The sequence below is a fragment of the Scyliorhinus torazame genome, chromosome 27 (assembly GCF_047496885.1).
Source record: "Scyliorhinus torazame isolate Kashiwa2021f chromosome 27, sScyTor2.1, whole genome shotgun sequence".
Lineage (NCBI taxonomy): Eukaryota > Metazoa > Chordata > Chondrichthyes > Carcharhiniformes > Scyliorhinidae > Scyliorhinus > Scyliorhinus torazame.
The window spans coordinates 43,116,398-43,138,358 of record NC_092733.1 but is presented as its reverse complement, the minus strand read 5'-3'; the positions used below and the strand labels follow the sequence as shown (position 1 = coordinate 43,138,358).

Sequence of the window (21,961 nt, the reverse complement as noted above, 5' to 3'; positions counted from 1 at the left end):
CTTATACAATTGCAGCAGAACCTCCCTAGTCTTAAACTCCATCCCTCTAGCAATGAAGTAAAAATTCCATTTGCCTTCTTAATCACCTGTTGCACCTGTAAACCAACTTTTTGCGACTCATGCACTAGCACACCCAGGTCTCTCTGCACAGCAGCATGTTTTAAAATTTTATCATTTAAATAATAATCCCTTTTGCTGTTATTCCTACCAAAATGTATAACCTCACATTTGTCAACATTGTATTCCATCTGCCAGACCCTAGCCCATTCACTTAGCCTATCCAAATCCCTCTGCAGACTTCCAGTATCCTCTGCACTTTTTGCTTTACCACTTATCCTAGTGTCGTCTGAAAACTTGGACACATTGCCCTTGCTCCCCAACTCCAAATCATCTATGTAAATTGTGAACAGTTGTGGGCCCAACACTGATCCCTGAGGGACACCACTAGCTACTGATTGCCAACCAGAGAAATACCCATTAATCCCCACTCTTTGCTTTCTATTAATTAACCAATCCTCTATCCATGCTCCTACTTTCCCCTTAATGCCATACATCTTTATCTTATGCAGCAACCTTTTGTGTGGCACCTTGTCAAAGGCTTTCTGGAAATCCAGATATACCACATCCATTGGCTCCCTGTTATCTACCGCACTGGTAATGTCCTCAAAAAATTCCACTAAATTAGTTAGGCACAATCTGCCCTTTATGAACCTATGCTGCATCTGCCCAATGGGACAATTTCCATCCAGATGCCTCGCTATTTCTTCCTTGATGATAGTTGCCAGCATCTTCCCTACTGCCGAAGTTAAGCTCACTGGCCTACAATTACCCGCTTTCTGCCTACATCCTTTTTTAAACAGTGGTGTCACGTTTGCTAATTTCCAATCCGCCGGGCCCACCCCAAAGTCTAGTGAATTTTGGTAAATTATCACTAGTGCCTTTGCAATTTCCCTAGCCATCTCTTTTAGCACTCTGGGATGCATTCATTCAGGGCCAGGAGACTTGTCTACCTTTAGCCCCATTAGCTTGCCCATCACTACCTCCTTGGTGATACCTCGGTATTCACGGTGGAGAAAGGCATGGATGTTAGGAAACTAAGGGAAATAAATAGTGATGTCTTGAGAAGTGTACATATTACAGAGGAGGAGGTGCTGGAAGTCTTAAAGCGCATCAAGGTAGATAAATCCCCGGGACCTGATGAAATGTATCCCAGGATGTTGTGGGAGGCTAGGGAGGAAATTGCGGGTCCCCTCACAGAGATATTTGAATCATCGGCAGCCACAGGTGAGGTGCCTGAAGATTGGAGAGTGGCGAATGTTGTGCCCTTGTTTAAGAAGGGCAGCAGGGAAAAGCCTGGGAACTACAGACCGGTGAGCCTAACGTCTGTAGTAGGTAAGTTGCTAGAAGGTATTCTGAGAGACAGGATCTACAAGCATTTAGAGAGGCAAGGACTGATTCGGGGCAGTCAGCATGGCTTTGTGCGTGGAAAATCATGTCTCATAAATTTGATTGGGTTTTTTGAGGGGGTGACCAAGAAGGTAGACGAGGGCAGTGCAGTAGACGTTGTCTACATGGACTTTAGCAAAGCCTTTGACAAGGTACCGCATGGTAGGTTGTTGCAGAAGGTTAAAGCTCACGGGGTACAGGGTGAGGTTGCCAATTGGATTCAAAATTGGCTGGACGACAGAAGACAGAGGGTGGTTGTAGAGGGTTGTTTTTCAAACTGGAGGCCTGTGACCAGTGGTGTGCCTCAGGGATCTGTGCTGTGTCCACTGTTATTTGTGATTTATATTAATGATTTGGATGAGAATTTAGGAGGCATGGTTAGTAAGTTTGCAGATGACACCAAGATTGGTGGCACAGTGGATAGTGAAGAAGGTTATCTAGGATTGCAACAGGATCTTGATCAATTAGGCCAGTGGGCCGACGAATGGCAGATGGAGTTTAATTTAGATAAATGTGAGGTGATGCATTTTGGCAGATCGAATCAGGCCAGGACCTACTCAGTTAATGGTATGGCGTTGGGGAGAGTTATAGAACAAAGAGATCTAGGAGTACAGGTTCATAGCTCCTTGAAGGTGGAGTCGCAGGTGGACAGGGTGGTGAAGAAGGCATTCGGCATGCTTGGTTTCATTGGTCAGAACATTGAATACAGGAGTTGGGACGTCTTGTTGAAGTTGTACAAGACATTGGTACGGCCACACTTGGAATACTGTGTGCAGTTCTGGTCACCCTATTATAGAAAAGATATTATTAAACTAGAAAGAGTGCAGAAAAGATTTACTAGGATGTTGCCGGGACTTGATGGTTTGAGTTATAAGGAGAGGCTGGATAGACTGGGACTTTTTTCCCTGGAGCGTAGGAGGCTTAGGGATGATCTTATAGAGGTCTATAAAATAATGAGGGGCATAGATAAGGTAGAAAGTCAACATCTTTTCCCAAAGGTAGGGGAGTCTAAAACTAGAGAGCATAGGTTTAAGGTGAGAAGGGAGAGATTCAGAAGGGCCCAGAGGGGCAATTTCTTCACTCAGAGGGTAGTGAGTGTCTGGAATGGGCTGCCAGAGGTAGTAGTAGAGGCGGGTACAATTGTGTCTTTTAAAAAGCATTTAGATAGTTACATGGGTAAGATGGGTATAGAGGGTTATGGGCCAAGTGCGGGCAACTGGGACTAGCTTAATGGTAAAAACTGGGCGGCATGGACTGGTTGGGCCGAAGGGCCTGTTTCCATGCTGTAAACTTCTATGATTCTCTGATTCTAACAATCCTCTCAAGGTCCTCACCTGTCATAGCCTCATTTCCATCAGTCACTGGCATGTTATTTGTGTCTTCCACTGTGAAGACCGACCCAAAAAACCTGTTCAGTTCCTCAGCCATTTCCTCATCTCCCATTATTAAATCTCCCTTCTCCTCCTCTAGAGGACCAATATTTACCTTAGCCACTCTTTTTTGTTTTATATATTTGTAGAAACTTTTACTATCTGTTTTTATATTCTGAGCAAGTTTACTCTCATAATCTATCTTCCACTTCTTTATAGCGTTTTTAGTAGCTTTCTGTTGCCCCCTAAAGATTTCCCAGTCCTCTAGTCTCCCACTAATCTTTGCTACTTTCTATGCTTTTTCCTTCAATTTGATACTCTCCCTTATTTCCGTAGATATCCACGGTCGATTTTCCCTCTTTCTACCGTCCTTCCTTATTGTTGGTATAAACCTTTGCTGAGCACTGTGAAAAATCGCTTGGAAGGTTCTCCACTGTTCCTCAACTGTTTCACCATAAAGTCTTTGCTCCCAGTCTACCTTAGCTAGTTCTTCTCTCATCCCATTGTAATCTCCTTTGTTTCAGCACAAAACACTAGTGTTTGATTTTACCTTCTCACCCTCCATCTGTATTTTAAACTCCACCATATTGTGATCGCTCCTTCCGAGAGGATCCCTAACTATGAGATCCTGAATCAATCCTGTCTCATTACACAGGACCAGATCTAGGACCGCTTGTTCCCTCGTAGGTTCCATTACATACTGTTCTAGGAAACTATCGTGGATACATTCTATAAACACCTCCTCAAGGCTGCCTTGACCGACCTGGTTAAACCAATCAACATGTAGATTAAAATCCCCCATGATAACTGCTGTACCATTTCTACATGCATCTGTTATTTCTTTGTTTATTGCCTGCCCCACCATAATGTTACTATTTGGTGGCCTATAGACTACTCCTATCAGTGACTTTTTCGCCTTACTATTCCTGATTTCCACCCAAATGGATTCAATCTTATCCTCCATAGCACCGATGTCATCCCTTACTGTTGCCCGGATGTCATCCTCAAATAACAGAGCTACACCACCTCCCTTACCATCCACTCTGTCCTTCCGAATAGTTTGACACCCTGGGATATTTAACTCTCAGTCGTGACCATCCTTTCACCATGTTTCAGTAATGGCCACTAAATCATAGTCATTCACGTAGATTTGCGCCATCAACTCATTTACCTTATTCCGAATACTATGAGCATTCAGGTAAAGTACACTTATGTTGGCTTTTTTACCTCTGTTCTGAATCTTAACACCTCGATCAGTAACCTCTCCTAAGTTCTATTTCCTCTTAACCTTTCTCCTAATTTTCCTTGTCGCGAACCCACATCTTCCTGTAACAAACTGCCGCGTCGCTTACCATTAATGTTTTCACTTCCCGTTTTATTCCTTTTAGTATTCCTGGTCTGATTCACTGAGCTCCCCTCAGTCACTGTACCTTGTACTGTCGCCCTTTTTGATTTTTGACTGTGGCTTCTCTGCCTTACACCTTCCCCCTTACTGCCTTTTGTTTCTGTCCCTGTTTTACTACCTTCCAACTTCCTCCAACGGTTCCCATCCCCCTGCCACATTAGTTTAAACTCTTCCCAACAGCTCTAGCAACACCCTCCCCCCCCCTAGGACATCGGTTCCAGTCCTGCCCAGGTGCAGACCGTCCGGTTTGTACTGGTCCCCCTCCTCCAGAACCGGTTCCAATGCCCCAGGAATTTGAATCGCTCCCTCTTGCACCATCTCCCGAGCCATGCATTCATCCTATCTATCCTGACATTGCTACTCTGACTAGCTCGTGGCACTGGTAGCAATCCTGAGATTACTACCTTTGAGGTCCTACCTTTTAGTCTAACTCCTAGCTCCCTAAATTCAGCTTGTAGGACCTCGTCCCGTTTTTTACCTATATCGTTGGTGCCTATGTGCACCACGACAGCTGGCTGTTCGCCCTCCCCCCCCCCCCCCCCCCTCCCCAGAATGTCCTGCAGCCGCTCCGAGACATCCTTGACCCTTGCACCAGGGATGCACCATACCATCCTGGAGTCTCGATTGTGTCCGCAGAACCGCTTGTCTATTCCCCTTACAATTGAGTCCCCTATCACTCTAGCCCTGCCATTCTTCTTCCTGCCCAGCTGCGCAGCAGAGCCAGCCACGGTGCCATGAACCTGGCTGCTGCTGCCTTCCCCTGGTGAGCCATCTCCCCCAACAGTATCCAAAGCGGTATATCTGTTTTGCAGGGAGATGACCGCAGAGGACACCTGCACTGCCTTCCTACTCTTGCTCTGTCTTTTGGTCACCCATTTACTATCTCCCTCAGTACCTTTCTCCTGCGGTGTGACCAACTCGCTAAACGTGCTATCCACGACGTCCTCAGCATCGCGGATGCTCCAAAGTGAGTCCATCCGCAGCTCCAGAGCCGTCAAGCGGCCTAACAGGAGCTGCAACTGGACACACTTCTTGCACGTGAAGGAGCCAGGGACAGTGGACGTGGTCAGAGTGAAGCAGAGAGAGGAAGGTGAAGCGGGTGGAGGACAGAGGAACAGAAAGATCCCACTCGGAGAAACAAGCCAAACATCAGTCTCAGCGTCAGAATGAGTTTCAATCTGGACCAGGATGGTTTTCACTCTGAATCAGATCATCTGCACATTTCTCCAAAAGAAACACCTTTCACACATTGTGGTCAAGCAGTTATAGATTTATTGAGCACACACTTCATGCAATAACATTGAAACACCCGCTGAACCGATCAGCCCACATGTGATGGTGAGGAACTCCGACATGTTACACTTCCCAGCTGAATATTCAGTGAAACAAACTCTCCACAATCCAGATCCTCAGGACAGTCGACTGCTTCATTCGAGACCTTTTTGACCCCAGGTTTGTGTCTGTGAAAGTCCATTAATGGGAAGCTCACAGACCTGATTGTGTGACAGAAACAAGAGAAAACCCAGCGAGCTGTAAATGCAGAGCCGGTCAGGCAGTAACTGTGGAGAGAATCCCAGTTACTCTTTCAGGGTCAGGAGCCAAAGCATTGAGCTGAAACATGATCTGGGGTTTCTCCACAGCCGCTGCCTGACTAGCTGAGAGTTCAGTGTCTGCAGGAGTTTCCCTGATATTAGTCCTGACCATGTCTCGCTCACACCAGCGGTTTGCCAGCTTCACGCTGCAGAGTTGTGACCAACAGGACATTTTCACCGGGTCTATTGGTTGACACGAGTGAATGTGGGAACACATTGCTCTCTGCTCCATCAGGAATATCGCTCCTCCAGATAAGGAGCATCTGATTGGACCCACCACATATCGGAAAAGCTGATTCCCTCCCTTGTTTCATTGAGCTCCTGGGATCAGTTATCAAATATTTCACTTTGCTCAACAGAATGTGTTTCTGTGAAGGAAACAAGAACGCTGGATTTTATTCTGTCCCAACAACACCATTGTCGAGGAACCCTGAGGGAATGGATGATCTCTACCCAGAGATTGTGCTGGGATTCACTGTTGTCTGGACACCCATTCCCGGTGCTGACAAATCTCGGAATTCAGCAACTGGACACAGATCTTTATAAAATCCTCTCGTTAAGCAGAAGGTTAAAAAGGGTCATTTGGGGTCAGTCTCTGTCCCACAGCCCAGTGGTCAGGACTTCCAAATGGAGGTTATACTTCCCTATTCCACAAAGCCAAAACTAAAAGCTCCCACATTCCCTAATATGAAGAAGAATCAATCGCAATGTAAGATTAACACACAGCGAGCGATTAACCCTTTGCTCGCTGCGTCACGCTGTAAGGCAGGGCTATTACTGAGCGAAGCTGTAAACACACAGGTGACCAGGTGCTCACTGGTACGATCCATCACCGTCAATCTTCTGGAGCAGCCACAGCCCAGAGCTAACTTTCTCCCAGACTCAAATGAAGCTTCAGGTCCGGGAATCGTTCCCTGAACGACAGCTGCAGCTACATCGCAGACAGGAGACATGGTTAATATTGCAGTGAGGGGGGGGGGAGACATGGTTAATATTGCAGTGAGGGGGGGGGAGACATGGTTAATATTGCAGTGAGGGGGGGGGAGACATGGTTAATATTGCAGTGAGGGGGGGAGAAATGGTTAATATTGCAGTGAGGGGGGGGAGAAATGGTTAATATTGCAGTGAGGGGGGGGAGAAATGGTTAATATTGCAGTGAGGGGGGGGGAGAAATGGTTAATATTGCAGTGAGAGGGGGAGAAATGGTTAATATTGCAGTGAGAGGGGGGGGAGACATGGTTAATATTGCAGTGAGGGGGGGGAGACATGGTTAATATTACAGTGAGGGGGGGGAGAAATGGTTAATATTGCAGTGAGGGGGGGGAGACATGGTTAATATTACAGTGAGGGGGGGGGAGACATGGTAAATATTGCAGTGAGGGGGGGGGGAGACATGGTTAATATTGCAGTGAGGGGGGAGAAATGGTTAATATTGCAGTGAGGGGGGGGAGAAATGGTTAATATTGCAGTGAGAGGGGGAGAAATGGTTAATATTGCAGTGAGGGGGGGGGGAGACATGGTTAATATTACAGTGAGGGGGGGGGAGACATGGTTAATATTGCAGTGAGGGGGGGGGAGACATGGTTAATATTGCAGTGAGGGGGGGGAGACATGGTTAATATTGCAGTGAGGGGGGGGGAGACATGGTTAATATTGCAGTGAGGGGGGGAGACATGGTTAATATTGCAGTGAGGGGGGGAGACATGGTTAATATTGCAGTGAGGGGGGAGAAATGGTTAATATTGCAGTGAGGGGGGGGAGACATGGTTAATATTGCAGTGAGGGGGGGGAGACATGGTTAATATTGCAGTGAGGGGGGGGGAGACATGGTTAATATCGCAGTGAGGGGGGGGAGACATGGTTAATATTGCAGTGAGGGGGGGGAGACATGGTTAATATTGCAGTGAGGGGGGGAGACATGGTTAATATTGCAGTGAGGGGGGGGGGACATGGTTAATATTGCAGTGAGGGGGGGGGACATGGTTAAAATTGCAGTGAGGGGGGGGAGACATGGTTAATATTGCAGTGAGGGGGGGGGAGACATGGTTAATATCGCAGTGAGGGGGGGAGACATGGTTAATATTGCAGTGAGGGGGGGGGAGACATGGTTAATATTGCAGTGAGGGGGGGGAGACATGGTTAATATTGCAGTGAAGGGGGGAGACATGGTTAATATTGCTGTGAGGGGGGGGAGACATGGTTAATATTGCAGTGAGGGGGGGGAGACATGGTTAATATTGCAGTGAGGGGGGGGAGACATGGTTAATATTGCAGTGAGGGGGGAGACATGGTTAATATTGCAGTGAGAGGGGGGAGACATGGTTAATATTGCAGTGAGGGGGGGAGACATGGTTGATATTGCAGTGAGGGGGGGAGACATGGTTGATATTGCAGTGAGGGGGGGGGGTAGAGTTTGGGGACAAAAAGTCACCTTCACTGCCAATCACTGGCTGGAACGGCTCAGGGTGTGAGGAACGGGGGAATTTGCTGCCAATGGGCGAAATTCTCCCCCAACGGCGCGATGTCCGCCGACTGGCGCCAAAACCGGCGCCAATCTTAAAGGTGCGGAATGCACCGCATCTTTGGGGGCCGAGCCCCAACATTGAGGGGCTAGGCCGGCGCCGGAGGGATTTCCGCCCCGCCAGCTGGCGCGGAAATGGCGTTTGGTGCCCCGCCAGCTGGCGCGGAAATGCGGCGCATGCGCGGGAGCGTTAGCGGCCGCTGAGTTTCCCACGCATGCGCAGTGGAGGGAGTCTCTTCCGCCTCCGCCATGGTGGAGACTGTGGCGGATGCGGAAGGGAAAGATACAGGGACAGAGGGAGTGAGAGAGAGAGAGAGCGGGGGAAAGATACAGGGACAGAGAGAGGGAAAGGGAACGATACAGAGGCAGAGAGAGAGAGCGAGGGAAAGATACAGAGAGAGAGAATGAGGGAAAGATACAGAGACCGAGAGAGAGAGGGAGGGAAAGATACAGAGACAGAGAGAGAGAGCGAGGGAAAGATACAGAGACAGAGAGAGGGAGAGGGAAAGATGCTGAGACAGAGAGAGAGAGAGCGAGGGAAAGATAAAGAGACAGAGAGAGAGAGGGAGAGGGAAAGATGCTGAGACCGAGAGAGAGAGCGAGGGAAAGATACAGAGACAGAGAGAGAGAGGGAGAGGGAAAGATGCTGAGACCGAGAGAGAGAGCGAGGGAAAGATGCAGAGACAGAGAGAGGGAGAGGGAAAGATGCTGAGACAGAGAGAGAGAGAGCGAGGGAAAGATAAAGAGACAGAGAGAGAGAGGGAGAGGGAAAGATGCTGAGACAGAGAGAGAGAGAGCGAGGGAAAGATACAGAGACAGAGAGAGAGGGAAAGACACAGAGACAGAGAGAGAGAGCGAGGGAAAGATACAGAGACCGAGAGAGAGAGGGAGGGAAAGATACAGAGACAGAGAGAGAGAGCGAGGGAAAGATACAGAGACAGAGAGAGAGAGCGAGGGAAAGATACAGAGACAGAGAGAGGGAGAGGGAAAGATGCTGAGACAGAGAGAGAGAGAGCGAGGGAAAGATAAAGAGACAGAGAGAGAGAGGGAGAGGGAAAGATGCTGAGACAGAGAGAGAGAGCGAGGGAAAGATACAGAGACAGAGAGAGAGGGAAAGACACAGAGACAGAGAGAGAGAGTGAGGGAAAGATGCAGAGACAGACAGAGAGAGAGAGAGAGAGCGAGGGAAAGATACAGAGACAGAGAGAGAGAGGGAGAGGGAAAGATGCTGAGACAGAGAGAGAGAGCGAGGGAAAGATACAGAGACAGAGAGAGAGGGAAAGACACAGAGACAGAGAGAGAGAGTGAGGGAAGGATACAGAGACAGAGAGCGAGGGAAAGATGCAGAGACAGAGAGAGAGGGAGGGAAAGATATAGAGACAGAGGGAGAGAGAGGGAGAGGGAAAGATACAGAGACAGAGAGAGGGAGAGGGAAAGATACAGAGACAGAGAGAGAGAGCGAGGGAAAGATACAGACAGAGAGAGAGAGCGAGGGAAAGATACAGAGAGAGTGTGAGGGAAAGATACAGAGAGAGAGAGAGAGAGAGCGAGGGAAAGATACAGAGACAGAGAGAGAGAGAGCGAGGGAAAGATACAGAGACAGAGAGAGAGCGAGGGAAAGATACAGAGACAGAGAGAGAGAGAGCGAGGGAAAGATACAGAGACAGAGAGAGAGAGAGCGAGGGAAAGATACAGAGACAGAGAGAGAGGGGGAGGGAAAGATGCTGAGACAGAGAGAGAGAGAGCGAGGGAAAGATACAGAGACAGAGAGAGAGGGGGAGGGAAAGATGCTGAGACAGAGAGAGAGAGAGCGAGGGAAAGATACAGAGACAGACAGAGAGAGAGGGAAAGATACAGAGACAGAGAGAGAGGGAAAGATACAGAGACAGAGAGAGAGAGCGAGGGAAAGATACAGAGACAGAGAGAGAGAGAGAGGGAAAGATACAGAGAGAGGTGATCTCGGGGACAGCAGTGCAATGTGAGTCTGCCCCTTGTGTGAGGAGATCGGCCCAATGGGACTGGACTGTGACAAAGCCCCTGCTTCAGCGACACTGTCGAGGCTCAGACACCAAGACAGGAACAGGAGGAGGCCATTCAGCCCATCGAACCTGTTCCGTGGGACAGGAGGGTTGTCTGGGTGATAGGAGGGTGGCCAGAGGGGGGGTGGAGCTGCTGTATGTGAGGTGACGGCTCCTGATCTCTGAATCCAGACAGTGAGAGGCAGGTGTTGGTGTCAATATTGAATCTCGAAACAGTTTCTCACCTCCAGAATGATTTTCTGCATCGAGTCAGGATCAAAGTCTCCCAGCAATGTGATCACCAGTTGAAACTGTTTGCCACCCATTCCTAAAGACAACAATCACAGCTTTAAAAGGTTAAACTCACTGAGCCCAGCTCCCAGGAGGCACTGGGGCCTGGCCATTCTTCCCTCTATTTCATGTTTCCCCCTCAATGTTACCATTGCCTCTTTCCTCTCCCGTACCAGCCTCCCGGAGCAGGCGCCGGGATGTGGCGACTAGGGGCTTTTCACAGTAACTTCATTTGAAGCCTACTTGTCACAATAAGCGATTTTCATTTCATTTTTTCATTTCACTCCATATCTGGTTCACACTCTCTCTATCTCGATATAGTTTCTACTTTCTACTCTCTGTGTCACATCCTCCCAACTCCTGTCCAAACTAATAAAAACATCAGGAATATGAGCGAGATCATCGAGTCCATCAGGACGGCTCTGCCCAATCAGGGCTGGTCATTGTGGATCTAACACCACTTTCCTGTCTTCCCGATAATCCTCGTCAATCCAAAATCTGTACCTCGCCTGTCACTCTTTGTTCCTCCTTCAATTGCTGTTGCTCTCGCCCTCCTCCCTGTCACAGGAGAGAGAGAGATGCAGCAAGATAGAGAGAATGTGTGTGAGAGAGAGATACAGCAAGATAGAGAGAATGTGTGTGAGAGAGAGAGATACAGCAAGATAGAGAGAATGTGTGAGAGAGAGAGAGAGATACAGCAAGATAGAGACAATGTGTGAGAGAGAAGTACAGCAAGATAGAGAGAATGTGTGAGAGAGAAATACAGCAAGATAGAGAGAATGTGTGAGAGAGAGAGAGAGAGATACAGCAAGATAGAGACAATGTGTGAGAGAGAAATACAGCAAGATAGAGAGAATGTGTGAGAGAGAGAGATACAGCAAGATAGAGAGAATGTGTGAGAGAGAGAAATACAGCAAGATAGAGAGAATGTGTGTGAGAGATACAGCAAGATAGAGAGAATGTGTGTGAGAGAGAGAGATACAGCAAGATAGAGAGAATGTGTGTGAGAGAGAGAGATACAGCAAGATAGAGAGAATGTGTGTGAGAGAGAGAGATACAGCAAGATAGAGAGAATGTGTGTGAGAGAGAGATACAGCAAGATAGAGAGAATGTGTGTGAGAGATACAGCAAGATAGAGAGAATGTGTGTGAGAGAGAGAGATACAGCAAGATAGAGAGAATGTGTGAGAGAGAGAGAGATACAGCAAGATAGAGAGAATGTGTGTGAGAGATACAGCAAGATAGAGAGAATGTGTGTGAGAGAGAGAGATACAGCAAGATGGAGAGAATGTGTGTGAGAGAGATACAGCAAGATAGAGAGAATGTGTGAGAGAGATACAGCAAGATAGAGAGAATGTGTGTGAGAGAGAGAGATACAGCAAGATAGAGAGTATGTGTGAGAGAGAGAAATACAGCAAGATAGAGAGAATGTGTGAGAGAGAGAGAGATACAGCAAGATAGAGAGAATGTGTGAGAGAGAGAAATACAGCAAGATAGAGAGAATGTGTGTGAGAGAGAGATACAGCAAGATAGAGAGTATGTGTATGAGAGAGAGAGATACAGCAAGATAGAGAGAATGTGAGAGAGAGAGAGATACAGCAAGATAGAGAGAATGTGTGTGAGAGAGAGAGATACAGCAAGATAGAGAGAATGTGTGTGAGAGAGAGAGAAATACAGCAAGATAGAGAGAATGTGTGAGAGAGAGAGAAATACAGCAAGATAGAGAGTATGTGTGTGAGAGAGAGAGATACAGCAAGATAGAGAGAATGTGTGAGAGAGAGAGAGAAATACAGCAAGATAGAGAGAATGTGTGTGTGAGAGCGAGAGACGGCAAGATAGAGAGAATGAATGTGTGAGAGAGAGAAATACAGCAAGATAGAGAGAATGAGTGTGAGAGAGAAATACAGCAGAGAGAATGAATGTGAGAGAAAGATATACAGCAGAGATCGAGAGAATGTGTGTGAAAGAGAGAGATACTCCATCCCACTCCCCTCCCTCACTCACTCCATCCCAGTCCCACTCCTTCACTCACTCCATCCCACTCCCCTCCCTCACTCACTCCATCCCACTCCCCTCACTCACTCACTCCATCCCATTCCCTCACTCACTCCCTGCAGAGTAATAAAAGCCACTCTCTCAGTTGGAGATTTGATGATTGCTCCGGGAGTTTTCCGGGTGAAGTTTGAGTTTAAAACCCCTCCGGATGCTGTTACCTGGCGCTGGTGATGTTGGATTTGGGACAATCATTGAAGATGCAATTTGTGGCAGAGTGGTCTCTGGCGTAGGTGGCACAGTGGTCTCTGGCGTGGTTGGCACAGTGGTCTCTGGCGTGGGTGGCAGAGTTGGTATGACAGCTTCACCTGGAAATAAGAGACACAAAGGTGGGAGAATGAGTGAGGACAAAATCCCAACATCAAAGCAAAATAAAGAAAGTGCCGGGAATCTGAAGTCATTGCAGAAGCTTCTGGAAAGACCCAGTACATCTGGGAGCATCTGTGGAGCGAGGAACAGAGAGCCTTGCAGATTGAGGAACTGTTGTCATCCGAGGGCCAGAAGCCGACAAGGTTAACTCTGTTCCTGTCCACAGACACTGCCAGACATGCTGAGTATTTTATATTCTTCTCCACAAACACCAAACTCCACTTCAAACCCGAACTAGAATTCAGCAAATGAGAGAGAGGCGGTAAAACAGCCTCCGCTATCATTTAAATGTGACCCCTACCCAGGTCCCCACACGTGACAGTCCACATCCTCCTGACCCCTCAGTAAGCCCCCCAACATGGTATTCCCCAAACCCGACCCCCAGGGCCTCTTTTGTGATCCATGCACTGGGACCCCCAGATCCCTCTGTACCTCAGAGCTCTGCAATCTCGCACCGTTTCCAAAATCAGCTTCCCTTTTATTCTTCCTGCCAAACTGGACACTTTCCCACTTTCCCAAGTTATATCCATTTTCCCCACATTTACCCTCTCGCTGTCCCTTTACACCCTCCTTACGTTCTCTTCACAATTTACTGTCCTTCCTATCATTGTGTCGTCAGCAAAGTTAGTGAGCAGACATTCAGCCCCTTCATCCGAGTCCCTATCTCCATGTTTCTGAAATATCCTCAGTGACTCAGCTTCCACAGGCCTCTGGGATCGAGAATTCCAAACAGTCACAACCCTGGGGTTTTATCATTTTTAAAACCTCTCTCCCCCTCGGCCCTAATTGGCTTCTCCTTATTTGGGGTTTTTGCCCCGTGGTTCAGAATTCGCCGACCAGGGGAACGAGCTCCGCCGCATCGACCCTGTCTCTCCATTTCAGTCTGGTTTAGATTGCAGTGAGAGCTCAGTCAAATTCCCACCTGGATGAAAAGGTTTTCCCTCAAATCCCCTCTAAATCTCCGGCCCCTTACCTTAAATCGCTGCCCCCTGGTTACCCCTCAACTAAGGGGAAAAGTACCTCCCTATCCACCCTGTCCCTGTCCCTCATAATTCTGTCCAAATCGCTCAGCTCCCTCCTCAGCCCTCTCTGCTCCAGAGGAAACATTCCCAGCCGCTCCAGTCTCTCTCGATAGCTGAAACATTGCAGCCTGGGCAACATCCTGGTCAGTCTCCCCTGCACCCTCTCTAATGCACTCACTGCTATAGTGTGGTGACCAGAACTGTACACAATCCTCTAGCTGTGACCTAACCAGCGTTTTATACAGTCCCAGCATAACCTCCCCGCTCTTGTATTCAGTGCCTGGGTTAATAACGGCAGGTATCCCATAGACCTTGTAAACCACCTTCAGGGACATATGGACCTGCACACCCAGATCCCTCTGTACTTCCTGAGGTCTGTCCTTTAAAAGCACTTGTCTTTGCAGGGCCAGGCCAGTCGATTTCGGCGGGAGAACAGCTGGTGAGTCAGTTTCAGCGGGAGCAGTGCGGAAGTGGTTGCTGGGAGGTAAGTCTGTCCTTTAAAAGCACTTGTCTTTGCAGGGCCAGGCCAGTCGATTTCGGCGGGAGTGGAGCTGGCTGGTTAGTCAATTTCAGCAGGAGCTGAGAGAATTTTTTTTTTTAAATTAGTGTTTTAGGCGGGAACAGGAAGTCGACCCTCGGAAGTCTGGGAAGACCCTCACCAATAAATTCTGGTGGAGAGGAAACCCGAGACACTACACGTGTAGTGTCTCCCACCCGCCCTCCTCCTCTAACCTAATAATAAAACCCAATGGTCTGAGGTAAGTACCATATTTTATTATATTATTATTATTTTTAATAAAAAATTTAATTTAGTTGTTAGCCAGATCTTGGTAGAAAGTTAGAGGAATGGCAGGGAAGGGAGTGCAATGTTCCTCCTGCAGGATGTTTGAGGTGAGGGATGCAGTTAGTGTCCCTGCTGATTTTACCTGCAGGAAGTGCTGCCATCTCCAGCTCCTCCAAGACCGAGTTAGGGAACTGGAGCTGGAGTTGGAAGGACTTCGGATCATTCGGGAGGCAGAAGGGGTCATAGATAGCAGCTTCAGGGAATTAGTTACACCAAAGATTGGAGATAGGTGGGTAACTGTAAGAGGGACTGGGAAAAAACAGTCAGTGCAGGGATCCCCTGCGGTCGTTCCCCTGAGAAACAAGTATACCGCTTTGGATACTTGTGGGGGGGACGACTTACCAGGGGTAAGCCATGGGGTACGGGCCTCTGGCACGGAGTCTGTCCCTGTTGCTCAGAAGGGAAGGGGGGAGAGGAGCAGAGCATTAGTAATTGGGGACTCTATAGTCAGGGGCACAGATAGGAGATTTTGTGGGAGCGTGAGAGACTCACGTTTGGTATGTTGCCTCCCTGGTGCAAGGGTACGTGATGTCTCGGATCGTGTTTTCCGGGTCCTTAGGGGGGAGGGGGAGCAGCCCCAAGTCGTGGTCCACATTGGCACTAACGACATAGGTAGGATAGGGGACAAGGATGTCAGGCAGGCTTTCAGGGAGCTAGGATGGAAGCTCAGAACTAGAACAAACAGAGTTGTTATCTCTGGGTTGTTGCCCGTGCCACGTGATAGTGAGATGAGGAATAGGGAGAGAGAGCATTTAAACACGTGGCTACAGGGATGGTGCAGGCGGGAGGGATTCAGATTTCTGGATAACTGGGGCTCTTTCTGGGGAAGGTGGGACCTCTACAGACAGGATGGTCTACATCTGAACCTGAGGGGCACAAATATCCTGGGGGGGAGATTTGTTAGTGCTCTTTGGGGGGTTTTAAACTAATGCAGCAGGGCATGGGAACCTGGATTGTAGTTTTAGGGTAAGGGAGAATGAGAGTATAGAGGTCAGGAGCACAGATTTGACGTCGCAGGAGGGGACCAGTGTTCAGGTAGGTGGTTTGAAGTGTGTCTACTTCAATGCCAGGAGTATACGAAACAAGGTAGGGGAACTGGCAGCATGGGTTGGTACCTGGGACTTCGATGTTGTGGCCATTTCGGAGATATGGATAGAGCAGGGACAGGAATGGATGTTGCAGGTTCCGGGGTTTAGGTGTTTTAGTAAGCTCAGAGAAGGAGGCAAAAGAGGGGGAGGTGTGGCGCTGCTAGTCAAGAGCAGTATTACGGTGGCGGAGAGGATGCTAGATGGGGACTCTTCTTCCGAGGTAGTATGGGCTGAAGTTAGAAACAGGAAAGGAGAGGTCACCCTGTTGGGAGTTTTTTATAGGCCTCCTAATAGTTCTAGGGATGTAGAGGAAAGGATGGCGAAGATGATTCTGGATAAGAGCGAAAGTAACAGGGTAGTTATTATGGGAGACTTTAACTTTCCAAATATTGACTGGAAAAGATATAGTTCGAGTACAATAGATGGGTCGTTTTTTGTACAGTGTGTGCAGGAGGGTTTCCTGAAACAATATGTTGACAGGCCAACAAGAGGCGAGGCCACGTTGGATTTGGTTTTGGGTAATGAACCAGGCCACGTGTTGGATTTGGAGGTAGGAGAGCACTTTGGGGACAGTGACCACAATTCGGTGACGTTTACGTTAATGATGGAAAGGGATAAGTATACACCGCAGGGCAAGAGTTATAGCTGGGGGAAGGGCAATTATGATGCCATTAGACGTGACTTGGGGGGGATAAGGTGGAGAAGTAGGCTGCAAGTGTTGGGCACACTGGATAAGTGGGGCTTGTTCAAGGATCAGCTACTGCGTGTTCTTGATAAGTATGTACCGGTCAGACAGGAAGGAAGGCGTCGAGCGAGGGAACCGTGGTTTACCAAGGAAGTGGAATCTCTTGTTAAGAGGAAGAAGGAGGCCGATGTGAAGATGAGGTGTGAAGTTTCGGTTGGGGCGATGGATAGTGACAAGGTAGCGAGGAAGGATCTAAAGAGAGAGCTAAGACGAGCAAGGAGGGGACATGAGAAGTATTTGGCAGGAAGGATCAAGGAAAACCCAAAAGCTTTCTATAGGTATGTCAGGAATAAGCGAATGACTAGGGAAAGAGTAGGACCAGTCAAGGACAGGGATGGGAAATTGTGTGTGGAGTCTGAAGAGATAGGCGAGATACTAAATGAATATTTTTCGTCAGTATTTACTCAGGAAAAAGATAATGTTGTGGAGGAGAATGCTGAGCCCCAGGCTAATAAAATAGATGGCATTGAGGTACGTAGGGAAGAGGTGTTGGCAATTCTGGACAGGCTGAAAATAGATAAGTCCCCGGGACCTGATGGGATTCATCCTAGGATTCTCTGGGAGGCCAGGGAAGAGATTGCTGGACCATTGGCTTTGATTTTTATGTCATCATTGGCTACAGGAATAGTGCCAGAGGACTGGAGGATAGCAAATGTGGTCCCTTTGTTCAAAAAGGGGAGCAGAGACAACCCCGGCAACTATAGACCGGTGAGCCTCACGTCTGTAGTGGGTAAAGTCTTGGAGGGGATTATAAGAGACAAGATTTATAATCATCTAGATAGGAATAATATGATCAGGGATAGTCAGCATGGCTTTGTGAAGGGTAGATAATGCCTCACAAACCTTATTGAGTTCTTTGAGAAGGTGACTGAACAGGTAGACGAGGGTAGAGCAGTTGATGTGGTGTATATGGATTTCAGCAAAGCGTTTGATAAGGTTCCCCACGGTAGGCTATTGCAAAAAATACGGAGGCTGGGGATTGAGGGTGATTTAGAGATGTGGATCAGAAATTGGCTAGCTGAAAGAAGACAGAGGGTGGTGGTTGATGGGAAATGTTCAGAATGGAGTACAGTCACAAGTGGAGTACCACAAGGATCTGTTCTGGGGCCGTTGTTGTTTGTCATTTTTATCAATGACCTAGAGGAAGGCGCAGAAGGGTGGGTGAGTAAATTTGCAGACGATACTAAAGTCGGTGGTGTTGTCGATAGTGTGGAAGGATGTAGCAGGTTACAAAGGGATATAGATAAGCTGCAGAGCTGGGCTGAGAGGTGGCAAATGGAGTTTAATGTAGAGAAGTGTGAGGTGATTCACTTTGGAGGGAATAACAGGAATGCGGAATATTTGGCTAATGGTAAAGTTCTTGAAAGTGTGGATGAGCAGAGGGATCTAGGTGTCCATGTACGTAGATCCCTGAAAGTTGCCACCCAGGTTGATAGGGTTGTGAAGAAGGCCTATGGAGTGTTGGCCTTTATTGGTAGAGGGATTGAGTTCCGGAGTCGGGAGGTCATGTTGCAGCTGTACAGAACTCTGGTACGGCCGCATTTGGAGTATTGCGTACAGTTCTGGTCACCGCATTATAGGAAGGACGTGGAGGCTTTGGAGCGGGTGCAGAGGAGATTTACCAGGATGTTGCCTGGTATGGAGGGAAAATCTTATGAGGAAAGGCTGATGGACTTGAGGTTGTTTTCGTTGGAGAGAAGAAGGTTAAGAGGAGACTTAATAGAGGCATACAAAATGATCAGGGGGTTGGATAGGGTGGACAGTGAGAGCCTTCTCCCGCGGATGGATATGGCTGGCACGAGGGGACATAACTTTAAACTGAGGGGTAATAGATATAGGACAGAGGTCAGAGGTAGGTTCTTTACGCAAAGAGTAGTGAGGCCGTGGAATGCCCTACCTGCTACAGTAGTGAACTCGCCAACATTGAGGGCATTTAAAAGTTTATTGGATAAACATATGGATGATAATGGCATAGTGTAGGTTAGATGGCTTTTGTTTCGGTGCAACATCGTGGGCCGAAGGGCCTGTACTGCGCTGTATTGTTCTATGTTCTATGTTCTATGTTCTTCCCATTCATTGTATGTTCCCTTCCCAGCTTAGTCCTCCCAATAGGCATCACCTCGCACTTTTCAGGGTTAAATTCCATTTGCCGCTGTTCTGCCCATCTAACCAGACTGTCCCCTGGCCTAGCAGGATGGGCGTATGAGGAGGATTGAGTCGGTTAGGATTGTCTTCGCTGGAGTGCAGAAGAATAAGGGGGGGCCTCATAGAAACCGATAAAATTCAACCAGGACTGGACAGGGTAGATGCAGGAAGGATGTTCCCGATGGTGGGGGTGAACCAGGGGTCACAGTCTGAGGATACAAAGAACAACATAGCACAGGAACAGGCCCTTCAGCCCTCCAAGCCGATACTAGTCCTGATACCATCCTTGGCCAAAACCCTCAGCACATCCTGGTCCTGCGGCATCGACCATTTTGGACAGAGATGAGGAGAAATACCTTCGCCCGGAGAGTGGTCGGCCTGTGGAATCCGTTACCACAGGAAGTAGTTGAGGCCAAAACATTGATGTTTTCAAAAAGCAGCTCGATATCGCTCTGATGGCGAAGGGGATCAAAGGACACGGGGGGGAAGCGGGATTAGGCTATTGAGTTGGGTGATCAGCCACCATCATAATGACTGGCGGAGCAGCTCGAGGGGCCGAATGGCCTCCTCCTGCTCCTATTGTCCAGGTCTCTTTGACCAGTTCCTCTATATGGTCTTGTAATCTAAGGCTTTCCTTCTCTCATTCTTCAAAACTGTCACGATTTCATGTCCAGTTTCCTCAATCTCTCTTCATAAGGGACAGTCCCGACATCCCGGGAACAAGTCTGGTGAACCTTCGGTAAACTCCAGCTCTGGGAATAAAATCCTTCCTCAGGTAAGGGAACCAAAACTACACACACTGCTCCAGGTGTGGTCAAACCAGAGTTCCAGAAATTTGGAGCAAGACTTTGCGACTCCTGCACTCAAATTCTCTGGTCATAATGTCTAACATTCCTTTACCTTCCTAATTGCTCATTGTAAATGCACGCTAGCTCTCAGTGCCTTATTGACGAGGACTCCCAGGTCCCTTTGTCCAGCTACACTTTCTAACCTCTCACCATTTGAGAAATAACCCACACACCTGTTCCTCCCACAAAATGGTCGCCTCACATTTTCTACGATATATTCCATCTCCCATGTTCTTGCCAACTCACCAAATCTGCCCAAATCCCCTTGAAACAGTTTTGCATCTTCCTCACAACTCACATTCCCACTCATGTTGTGCCTTCCACAATCTTGGAAAGGTGACATTGATCTATATTGTGAACAGCTGGGGCCCTGAGTACTGATCCTTGTGGGCCCCACTCGTCAGAGGCTGTCACTGTCAGAATGGGCCCTTTATTCCCGCTCTCTGTTTTCTGCCTGTTAACCAGTCCTGAGCCTGTGTCAGTATCTTGTCTCCTATCCCATTGCTATAGTTTGTGACCAAACTCCTGTTGGTGAGTTCATCAAAAGCTTTATGAAAATACAGGGGACGGGATTCTCCGAGCCCCCGCCGAGTCGGAGAATTGCCGGGGACAGGAGTGAATCCCGCCCCCGGCTGCTGCCGAATTCTCCGGCCCCCTAAAAATCCCGGGAGGAGAGGGCGAGTGCCGGGGAGGAGAGGGCGAGTGCCGGGGAGGAGAGGGCGAGTGCCGGGGAGGAGGGGGCGAGTGCCGGGGGGAGAGTGCGAGTGCCGGGGAGGAGGGGGCGAGTGCAGGGGTGTAGAGGGCGAGTGCCGGGTGGGAGAGGGCGAGTGCCGGGGAGGAAGGTCGAGTGCCGGGGAGGAGGGTCGAGTGCCGGGGAGGAGGGAGCGAGTGCCGGGGAAGAGGGAGCGAGTGCCGGGGAGGAGGGGGCGAGTGCCGGGAGGGGAGAGGGTGAGTGCCGGGAGGGGAGAGGGTGAGTGCCGGGGAGGAGGGGGCGAGTGCCGGGGATGAGAGGGCGAGTGCCGGGGAGGAAGGGGCGAGTGTCGGGGAGGAGGGGGCGAGTGCCGGGGAGGAGAGGGTGAGTACCGGGGAGAGGGTGGTGTGCCGTGGAGGAGGGGGCGAGTGCCGGGGAGGAGGGGGCGAATGCCGGGGAGGAAGGGGCGAATGCCGGGGAGGAGGGGGCGAGTGCCGGGGAGGAGAGAGGGAGTGCCGGGGGTAGAGGGCGAGTGCCGGGGTGAGAGGGCGAGTGCCGGGGAGGGGAGGGTGAGTACCGGGGATGGGGGGATGTGCCGGGGAGGAGGGGGAAATGCAGGGGAGGAGGGGGCGAGTGCCGGGGTGGAGTGGGCGAGTGCCGGGGGGGAGAGGGCGAGTGGCGGGGAGGAGGGGCGAGTGCCGGGGAGGAGGGGGTGAGTGCCGGGGAGGAGGGGGCGAGTGCCGGGGAGGAGGGGGCGAGTGCCGGGGAGGAGAGGGCGAGTGCCGGGAGGGGAGAGGGTGAGTGCTGGGGAGGAAAGGGCGAGTGCCGGGGGGGTTAGAGCGAGTGCCGGGGAGGAGGGGGGCGAGTGCCGGGGAGGAGAGGGTGAGTGCCGGGAAGGAGGGGGCGAGTGCCGGGGAGGAGGGGGCGAGTGCCGGAGAGGAGAGGGCGAGTGCCGGGGAGGAGGGGGGCGAATGCAGGGGAGGAGGGGGCGAGTGCCGGGAAGGAGAGGGCGAGTGCCGGGGAGGAGAGGGCGAGTGCCGGGGAGGAGAGGGCGAGTGCCAGGGAGGCGAGGGCGAGTGCCGGGGAGGAGGGGGCCAGTGCCGGGGAGGAGGGCGCCAGTGCCGGGGAGGAGGGGGCCAGTGCCGGGGTGGAGAGAACGAGTGCCGGGGAGGAGGGGACGAGTGCCGGGGAGGAGGGGGCGAGTGCCGGGGAGGAGGGGGCGAGTGCCGGGGAGGAGGGGGCGAGTGCCGGGGAGAAGGGGGCGAGTGCCGGGGGGAGAGGGCGAGTGCCGGGGGGAGAGGGCGAGTGCCGGGGGGAGAGGGCGAGTGCCGGGGGGAGAGGGCGAGTGCCGGGGAGGGGAGGGTGGTGTGACCCGTGGAGGAGGGGGCGAACGCAGGGGAGGAGGGGGTGAGTGCCGGTGAGGGGTGGGCGAGTGCCGGGGAGGAGGGGGCGAGTGCCGGGGAGGAGGGGGCGAGTGCCGGGGAGGAGGGGGCGAGAGCCGGGGAGGAGGGGGCG

General features: G+C 50.2%; 1 protein-coding gene across 7 annotated transcripts in view; it reads right to left on the bottom strand.

Annotated features, from left to right (window-relative positions):
• Window positions 1–5,470: 5,470 nt before the first annotated feature.
• LOC140403372 (pancreatic secretory granule membrane major glycoprotein GP2-like) overlaps window positions 5,471–21,961 on the bottom strand; it is a 284,670-nt gene continuing 268,179 nt past the window's right edge. For all 7 annotated transcript variants that reach the window (XM_072491287.1, XM_072491292.1, XM_072491290.1 and 4 more), the window contains 3 exons: window positions 12,856–13,002; window positions 10,598–10,680; window positions 5,471–6,744 (listed from right to left, as the gene is read on the bottom strand). In XM_072491287.1, the coding sequence (XP_072347388.1) occupies window positions 6,679–6,744; window positions 10,598–10,680; window positions 12,856–13,002 (296 nt within the window). In that variant the 3' untranslated portion in view covers window positions 5,471–6,678. The remainder of the gene's footprint in view (window positions 6,745–10,597; window positions 10,681–12,855; window positions 13,003–21,961) is intronic.